At 44.7% G+C, this 10189-nt stretch overlaps 1 protein-coding gene across 4 annotated transcripts in view; it reads right to left on the minus strand.

The window, feature by feature from the left end:
* The window catches only part of map3k4 (mitogen-activated protein kinase kinase kinase 4), a 34245-nt gene extending 24056 nt beyond the window's left edge, over window positions 1-10189 (minus strand). The window contains exon 1 of one of the 4 annotated variants that reach the window (XM_034681983.1): window positions 9922-10189. In XM_034681983.1, the coding sequence (XP_034537874.1) occupies window positions 9922-10169 (248 nt within the window). In that variant the 5' untranslated portion in view covers window positions 10170-10189. Of the gene's footprint in view, window positions 1-9640; window positions 9806-9921 lie in introns of those variants that run through there. The other 3 variants (XM_034681982.1, XM_034681985.1, XM_034681984.1) reach the window with 3 other exon arrangements.

Raw genomic sequence — 10189 nt, forward strand, 5'->3', positions numbered from 1 at the left:
CTCCACTACAACTAGACTACATGTCTGTTTCTGCCAACAGCACACTGACATGTAGTCTAGTCCTCTGGAGCCTGACCGGCTGAATGTACGGCAGCAGAGCTCTGTCCTCGACCACAGCCCTCCAGACACAGGAGAAGAAGCTGTGGGCTCTCTGCTGGCACCCTCTCACCCTAGGTAAACATGATGGCTTCACCAGAGAGGGAGGAAGAGTCACCCTCCTTAACTGTGTCTGCTAAGTCATCAACCCAACTGTAAGAGTCCAGACCTGGTTCAGAAGTGTGACTTGGTGTGTGTAAACTGCTAACACAGAGCTAATGCTAAACAGCATGTTGCTCTTCATGTGACTTTAGAGAACTCCCGGCAAAGAGATGTAAACTTTCACTAACACATCTAAACTCTGCAGGATGATCAGAGGTCACAGAGGAGGAGGAGGATCTCTTTCTGCAGAAAACAAACATCATCCCTTCTTCCTAGGAAGAGGGGGAAAGACAGAAAAGGAGAGTGTAAGCAGCACGCCTTTCCAGATTACACTGTCACAGCTTTCCTCCCTAATGCCTTTCTGAGGGGGCTTTAATGGGATTAGACTGAGAGGGTGGAAGGTCTGACCCGCCAAGAAAAACAAAAAGAGGAGGAAGAGGAGGAGGGGCATGAGACGGGCGCTCTGTGTGCTGGTCACCATGTGTCCCCCCCATCCATCATCTCAATGAAAGACATTCCCCAACACGCGCCCATCAGCATCTGCACAGACAAAGCCTGAAGGGGGGGCGCGCGCACACACACACACACACACACACACACACACACACACACACACACACACACACACACACACACACACACACACACACACACACACACACACACACACACACACACTTCCAGGGAGACGCGTGTGAGTGTTCGGGGAGGGGGGGATAATAAGGAAATCACTCCCTTAAGCTTTGCAAGGATCCACAGAGTCCAGACCTCTACAGCCCATCTGCCCCCTCTGCAGAGTCTGTCTCTACACACACACACAAGCACACGCACACACACACACACACGAGCACACGCACACGCACACACACACACACACACACACACACACACACACACACACACACACACACACACACACACACACACACACACACACACACACAGTCCCCCAGGAGCAGCTGTGAACTACATGTGAGGCTAACAGACACCTGCTGCAAATCCTGAAACTTCAGATGCAGAGATCCAGGACTTTAAAATCCTGCAGGACTAACGTGAGTAGAAGAATCCTCTCGACCACAACAGACGTGAAATCACAGAATAACTCGGGCCTGAAAGAACACTGGAGCCTTTATTGGTGTCCGATGGGAGACTGTGAGGGGACTTGTTCTGCAGGAGCAGAGCACCACAGTGATCTTTTCAGTATGCAAGCACGAGAGGACAGAGAGCAATCCTGCAAGTTACAGTACGGCTTATGGCACGACAACAAAAGACAGAGGGATGAGCATGCAATGCAGAGATGAAGACCGGTCTCTACTGTAGGAGGAAACGTCCCACCATGTGGATCAAACACAAGATCAGATTCTTCACACGTTTAGATTAAAACCTGCGTGGTGGGAGGAGTCCGAGCCTCAGAGTCTGAGGACAGAAATAGTTCATGTGAGAAGGAAGGAGGTTTTAAAAAAGACACTTCTCTAACAGATTACTTCATCACTGAGGAATGACAGCGGAACTAATGACGCCATCACGGCCGGTTGTTTGTTTGGTTGCCATGAGACACTTCAGGCACAGATTGTGCTGCAGCAGAGGCTGCACACATTCCTCTCCTGAATTCTTTGCCTTTTCCCAAAACCTCTGAGGAGCAGGCTGCACAGAGACTGGCCTGCATGCCCTGCAGATCACCAGAGCCTGGTCCTCAAGCTGTCCCTGCCTGGCTGTCCCTGCTGAATTATCACTGCAGATGGTGTCTGGCTGGTCTCAATGGCTCATCTGACGGCCCATTGGGCCTCCAATAAAGGCCGGAGGAATGCTGAAGCCCGAGGCGGAGACACCGAGTGCATAATAAACAGCACTAGAGTCTTTTCTGTATAGTGACTGAAGCAGTGATACCAAGGGCTGCAGAGTCAGGGGGGGGCTGACCTTTGACACCGACCATCCACACCATTGTACCAGGAAGGGGGGAAGCTATTGTATGGTTGTGACACGTGGCCCGTGAGGCCCACGGCTGAATAGCACACAGCTGGTTGGTGAGCACACTTGCTCACAATGCCGAAACTAAAGGGGATTTTCAGAGAGAGGAAGAGGAGGAGAAAGGTTTGGAAGAGCACACTCTCCCTTAGCTGGGTCATGCTGGCAGAACTAATGCTCGGTATGCTAAATCGAGCCTTTGATTACCCCCCTCTGTAAAAAAAGGATGCGTCTGCAGGCTGCTAATTTCAGACTAAACTGATGAGACAACAAGAATATGAGATCTGTTTGTGCACATGTTCCCAGATCTGAATGTTAGCGCAGCTCATGCACGCAAAAGTATGCACCTCCATCATGCTGTCATTCCCCGGTGAACAGGCAGAGCTGATGCAGCGTTCAGAATCTGCTCCACAGCCTGACAGAGTCCAGGAACAATGAACACAACATACTTGACCCCACCCTTCCCTGGAACAGAGTGACAACGCCAAGAGCGGACCTCCCAACCTCTCCTACACACGACTCTGAAAACTGCTAACTGCAAACTGCTAACTGCTAACTGCAAACTGCTAACTGCTAACTGCTAACTGCAAACTGCAAACTGCACAGCAGAGGAGTTTGTTTCTGCAAGACACCATCCTAAATTCAAACAGAGATGTTGGATTCAAACTCTTAAACTCTCTTAGTGAGGAAGAAACAGACACTTCTTTACCATCAGAACGACTGAAACACTGCTGTGCTTCATGTTGGATTCAAACTGCTGTGCTTCATGTTGAATTCAAACTGCTGCGCTTCATGTTGGATTCAAACTCTTAAACTCTCTTAGTGAGGAAGAAACAGAAACTTCTTTTCCATCAGAACGACTGAATTCAAACTGCTGTGATTCATGTTGGATTCAAACTGCTGTGCTTCATGTTAGATTCAAACTGCTGTGATTCATGTTGGATTCAAACTGCTGTGCTTCATGTTGGATTCAAACTGCTGTACTTCATGTTAGATTCAAACTGATGCGCTTCATGTTAATTCAAACTGCTGGGCTTCATGTTAGATTAAAACTGCTGTGCTTCATGTTGGATTCAAACTGCTGTGCTTCATGTTAGATTCAAACTGCTGCGCTTGATGTTGGATTCAAACTGCTGTGCTTCATGTTAGATTCAAACCGCTGTGCTTTATGTTAGATTCAAACTGCTGTGCTTTATGTTAGATTCAAACTGCTGTGCTTTATGTTAGATTCAAACTGCTGTGCTTCATGTTGGATTCAAACTGCTGTGCTTTATGTTAGATTCAAACTGCTGTGCTTTATGTTAGATTCAAACTGCTGTGCTTCATGTTAGATTCAAACTGCTGTGCTTCATGTTGGATTCAAACTGCTGCGCTTCATGTTAGATTCAAACTGCTGTGCTTCATGTTAGATTCAAACTGCTGTGCTTCATGTTGAATTCAAACTGCTGTGATTCATGTTAGATTAAAACTGCTGTGCTTCATGTTAGATTCAAACTGCTGTGCTTTATGTTAGATTCAAACTGCTGTGCTTCATGTTAGATTCAAACTGCTGTGCTTCATGTTAGATTCAAACTGCTATGCTTCATGTTGGATTCAAACTGCTGCGCTTCATGTTAGATTCAAACTGCTGTGCTTCATGTTGGATTCAAACTGCTGCGCTTCATGTTAGATTCAAACTGCTGTGCTTCATGTTAGATTCAAACTGCTGCGCTTCATGTTAGATTCAAACTGCTGTGCTTCATGTTAGATTCAAACTGCTGTGCTTCATGTTGGATTCAAACTGCTGCGCTTTATGTTAGATTCAAACTGCTGTGCTTCATGTTAGATTTAAACTGCTGTGCTTTATGTTAGATTCAAACTGCTGCGCTTCACGTTAGATTCAAACTGCTGTGCTTCATGTAGGATTCAAACTGCTGTGCTTTATGTTAGATTCAAACTGCTGTGCTTTATGTTAGATTCAAACTGCTGCGCTTCATGTTAGATTCAAACTGCTGTGCTTCATGTAGGATTCAAACTGCTGTGCTTCATGTAGGATTCAAACTGCTGTGCTTTATGTTAGATTCAAACTGCTGTGCTTCATGTTAGATTCAAACTGCTGTGCTTCATGTTGGATCCAAACTCTTAAACTCTCTCAGTGAGGAGGAAACAGAGTCTTCTGCCAGAGGAAGCTCATAAACCAAACGATTCACATGATCTGAATGTTTCTGATTGTAAAGCTCACAGACTGCTGGCTGCAGCGTGAGGTAAACGCTGTAATTACATGTTTTTCACCTTATGTGACTTCATCATAAACACAGAGGAGACAGCGTCTGCTGCGACTCTGAAACTCAATCTGGTTTGTTGTCATGAGCCTGACCTCGGTGCGTTTACACTTACATTTAAATATCTTACACTGTAGCAGAACATCAGTGAGATTATTCTGCAGACAGAACATCAGTGAGAGTATTCTGCAGACAGAACATCTGCAGACAGAACATCAGTGAGAGTATTCTGCAGACAGAACATCAGTGAGAGTATTCTGCAGACAGAACATCTGAGAAAATCTTCTGCAGACAGAACATCAGTGAGAGTATTCTGCAGACAGAACATCAGTGAGAGTATTCTGCAGACAGATCAGTGAGAGTATTCTGCAGACAGAACATCTGTGAGATTATTCTGCAGACAGAACATCAGTGAGAGTATTCTGCAGACAGAACATCAGTGAGAGTATTCTGCAGACAGAACATCAGTGAGAGTATTCTGCAGACAGATCAGTGAGAGTATTCTGCAGACAGAACATCAGTGAGATTATTCTGCAGACAGAACATCTGCAGACAGAACATCAGTGAGAGTATTCTGCAGACAGAACATCAGTGAGAGTATTCTGCAGACAGAACATCTGCAGACAGAACATCAGTGAGAGTATTCTGCAGACAGAACATCTGCAGACAGAACATCAGTGAGAGTATTCTGCAGACAGAACATAAGTGAGAGTATTCTGCAGACAGAACATCAGTGAGATTATTCTGCAGACAGAGCATCAGTGAGAGTATTCTGCAGACAGAACATCAGTGAGATTATTCTGCAGACAGAGCATCAGTGAGAGTATTCTGCAGACAGAACATCAGTGAGAGTATTCTGCAGACAGAACATCAGTGAGATTATTCTGCAGACAGAACATCAGTGAGATTATTCTGCAGACAGAACATCAGTGAGAGTATTCTGCAGACAGAACATCAGTGAGAGTATTCTGCAGACAGAACATCAGTGAGATTATTCTGCAGACAGAACATCAGTGAGAGTATTCTGCAGACAGAACATAAGTGAGAGTATTCTGCAGACAGAACATCAGTGAGATTATTCTGCAGACAGAGCATCAGTGAGAGTATTCTGCAGACAGAACATCAGTGAGATTATTCTGCAGACAGAGCATCAGTGAGAGTATTCTGCAGACAGAACATCAGTGAGATTATTCTGCAGACAGAACATCAGTGAGAGTATTCTGCAGACAGAACATAAGTGAGAGTATTCTGCAGACAGATCCACCCTCCTCCTCTCTGCATCATCTATATTTTACATGATCTGATCCTGCAGCATATTAGCAACATCAAATGCTACTGTTCATGGCGACAGAGATCCTTTTGTTTGAAGCAACAGATGAGAGCGACAGAATGTGGCGTTCTCTGAGGCAGGTGTGGGCAGAGACAGGATGCAGAGAGGAAGCGGCCCCGGATGGTCCGTCTGTGTTCCAGCCTGTGTTCCTGACAGACGCAGGCATTAATGAGTTCTCCCCTGCTCTGAGGCCGGGCTGCTATCTACTGAGCCACTCCACCACATCCTAAAATCTCTGGAATGCTTTCCAGCCACAACGTCTTCAGATTGAATTAAAGGACACGGCGTTATTGACAAAGGACCTCTGTACACGCAGAGACGACCCTCAATCACAGAGCAATCCAAAATCTGGTTCTTTCTCCGGGTCGGTTTGATCTCCTCTCACATTCAGTGTGAGAACACACTCGTGTAATAAAAGGGAATGTTTGTAACTTTGTTTTCTAGTAAAATCTGATTCACTGCTGCTGATAGTTTCCCAGATGTGTTGGTAAGTGTTCAGGGACCCCAGCATAGGAAAACTCTTCTCTACCGGGCTCTGAGAGATATCCAGAGTCCTCCTTTAAACCAGCTGTTCATCAGAGTTCAGTTCATGTGAAGCAACAACAACAAAGATACAAACATTTTTAAAACTTCAACAGAACTCTGCAAACTTTAGATAAGATATCAGGATGTGTGTTATCTTGTTTTTACAGAGGGAGGCATGTTGTAAGGTCGGCTGTTTCACCCCGAGGTTTGAATCTGATTCATTCTGAACCAAGCGGAAACCTCCGGTCTCAAAATATATGAAGCCTGTGTGGAAGTGTTAAAAACTGCAGTTCATCGAGTGTCCACTAGAGGCTGGCTGCAGAAACACAGGAAACCACATACACACCCATTCAAAGAGACTTTAAATAAACATGTTTACAGCCTGGTTCAAAACACGAGTGGAGTCTGGATAGATCATTTCTCGATCGGGGGGAATTTATTTCTAACGCTGTCATTTCAAAGATCTATATAAACCATACGCAGTCTTTCTGGAGATGCATGTTATACTCTTGGAGAATCCTGCACAGGTCTTTGTTCAGCTCTCTGGAGCTTCCTGAACTTCAACCCAAACCCTGCGAGCTCACTGACATCAGAATGAAACTGAAAACAACAACATATGATTATATGATTATGAATATATCCACTGCAATCAAGTCATGAGCCGGACATGCTCCCAGGAATAGGAGGTTAATGACTCAGTGTTTTCCTTTGTGCAGCGACTCCGTAAAGCAGTTACTGTAACAGGCCGGGTGTTGCACAATCACCCGGGCTGTTTGTGAGTCCGCCTCGGACTGACAGGCCTCAGAGTGAAGGGGAATAACAACTGGCTGGCACTCGATCATTACTGACACAGAAACAAGCTCTTTGCTCAAAACCAGGATTATATCCGATGACAAAGCTGATCCAACGTGATGAATGCCCTGTGAGCGCCTCGCTCCGCAGACGCACGCCTGCGTGTGCAGAGCACAGAGGGAGGAGAGGTGGAAGACATAACAGCAGATTCCTGAGGGTCTGTCTGTCCGCGGTCAGGGGCGAACTCTTCAGATTAGAAATGTGTTCATGAGGACAAACATCTCAGGAGAGTCTGTGTGTGCATTCCCCCAAAACACTGCAGAATCATATCACAACGTCACCGTGCAATCTGAGTCAACATCCAGTTTAATGAATCATTCAACATTAAATAAAGAAATGAATATTCTTCTTCTCAAACATAGTAAAAAGAGTATTTATACAACTAGTGAAGAAACAACTAAATCCAGCTGTGTCTGTTTCTGAAACTACTACAGATGTTTTTATCTGACATCAACATTTAAAGGAAAGCTTGTTATTGTTTTCTGACTTTCAGATCAGATTACTGAAAAACTACATGATAGAAGGAAAGGTTTATCTCTGTAAATTAGAGAACAGTTCTTGTTCCTGTTGCCTGGAAGAGACTTCAGATTACAGGAACACTGCAGAGTAAGAGTACGTCATCGTATTTCTGCAAGAAGCCTAACGTTGAATCCACAAACATATCAGGCTAACTCTGCAAGAGATGAGTTCTCTTCAGTCATAAACAACTGGAATCAAACCCAACACCATCTTTTACATTAACAGAGTTTCATCCTAGTGTTTGTCAGACTGTGACGACTGTAAGACTTTGATCAGCTGCTGACTGGAATCATTCATGGATCACCAGCCGAGCATCAGTACTGAACTGTTGATGGATGCACTGATGGCAACAAGCAGCATCCTCCTGTCTCTAAATATGAAGCCTGTGTGGAAGTGTTATAAACTGCAGTTCCTCGTGCGTCCACTAGAGGCTGGCTGCAGAGACACAGGAAACCACATACACACCCATTCAAAGAGACTTTAAATAAACATGTTTACAGCCTGGTTCAGAAACACGGCTTCAGTCTACGTCGCTCATCTCTTCATCGGCACACACTGAATTTATTTCTAACTTGACGGTTCAGAAGATATTAAGATTACCTGTTTTGCCCAAATAAGGACATGACTGACTTGATTGACAGGCGGGCGCCCTGTAGCTGTTGGCGAGGAGGCTCAAAGCCCGCCTCTTTCCTTACACTAAGTCTGGTTGAGTTCAGCATTACCAATAAGGCTCTGCGTCCTTTATTTACACCATCTATGGATGCAGAGGGAAATACACGCCTGCTGTGGGGCACTGCACCTCTTTAATGGTGGCATCATGTTTTAGCCCAACTTAATATTTAATTTGCATTAAGAAAAACACAAAAGCTGAATGATAGCATGTTATGTTTGCAATTATCTACTATTTATATTTAATATTTCCGTATTTGCTCCTTTTCTTATTTATAACATTTATTTTAAACACCTTGAAATACAAATTAAAAGTAATTAAGATTATTTTTTATTATAGGCATGCAAAGCAATTTGTTATCACAACATAATCACTGTAAAGATGTGTAGGATGAAGTGTAACACCTATCTAGTCCTATTCCTTTTTCCACTTAAATGTATTAATTAATTTAAATTTTAAAAAGCTGAGCATGTGAGTAACACCACAGTATACATATATTATATAGTATACATAATGGGTTAGTGGTGCAACATACAATAAATAACACAGCTCTCATAATGTTACAGTTTATCCATCTGTTCTTATTTTAAATATGTCTTTCTAATATTTCTGTTTTAAATGCATCATATCAGGAGTTTTGCTCTTGGGTTGTTTAATAAGTTTATTTTCCATGACTGTGTAAAAACTGAGAGATGCTTCTTAATGAGTTTCTGATTGTAATGCAGGTAAAGGGCTTTAAATCTGTGCTTGGTTAACTTTGATAATGTTCATTATTTGTGTTATAGTGAGGATGAATTCCTTCATAACCACAACAATATAAAACATGCAACCTCAATCATCATAAGCATCGGCCCTGTTTGTCTGCCCTGTTTGTCTCCATCGGTGCATCCCCAGAGAGAAACAGAACCATTTGTTGCTGCACAGATTCACCCTGAAGCCTCAGACCTCCACATGCATCAGTCTGAACAGGAACAACATGCATGAAAGGAAAGCACACCAAACCTGCCTGTATAATGATTCAGCAGAGAGAGACAACAACAAGACCTACCGGAGGATTAACAACAGTGGAGCAACATGCTAACTGGAGCCAGCAGAGTCCTGATGAATGCATGGTCTGGCATCCTGAAACACACCATGCTATAACACCCAGTCCACCTGATGAGGACTAACTGCAGACCCTGTCCAGCCTCAGACCGGTTGCTGTGAGTTAGTGAACTCTCTGGTGAACAATAAAGTGACATCAACAGCTAGCAGTGGATGTTAGCTAGCTTGTTCCCTGACATGTTGCACAGACAGCGGGTGATAAACATGAGATGTTACCTTATCATTGGGCGAGCATTCTGCCTGTCTCCCTAGCAACAAAGAATCAGAGCAGGAGGAAGGATCTGCAGCTCAATCCGCCTGAAAAGGTTGCTTCAAAAAGTTTGCAACTCCAGGGTTGCAAATGCAGAAACTGCACGCGCACCACTCTTTGACAGGAAGTCGGTAACTGATAGATGCGCATGCGCGGCCAAAGACCCGACTGCAGTGTCACGTTCAGCTCCCTATTTGGAAAGTGCGAGGTCCTGATGGTGTAGAGTCTGTTCAACAAATCCACATACCTGCTGCTGGGCTTGTTCCGGTCTGGAGGCTCCATAGCAGAGCCGGGGCTTCTGGTTCCTATCCGTGCATGGACTAAAGCATGTCTGAGGGGTACCAGACTCACTGTGCACCGTTCAGTCTCTGCACCACATGCGTCAGGAGGACTCTGTGGACCACTTTCTACCCGCCGGCCCTGTGGACTCTCGCTGATGCGTATGCCGTCGCCATCTTTCCAACGTTCATTGAGGAGGAGTGCCAAAGCCTGCATGACTACGGCAGCCCGGGTGG

The sequence above is a fragment of the Notolabrus celidotus genome, chromosome 4 (genome assembly GCF_009762535.1).
Source record: "Notolabrus celidotus isolate fNotCel1 chromosome 4, fNotCel1.pri, whole genome shotgun sequence".
Taxonomy (NCBI): Eukaryota; Metazoa; Chordata; class Actinopteri; order Labriformes; family Labridae; genus Notolabrus; species Notolabrus celidotus.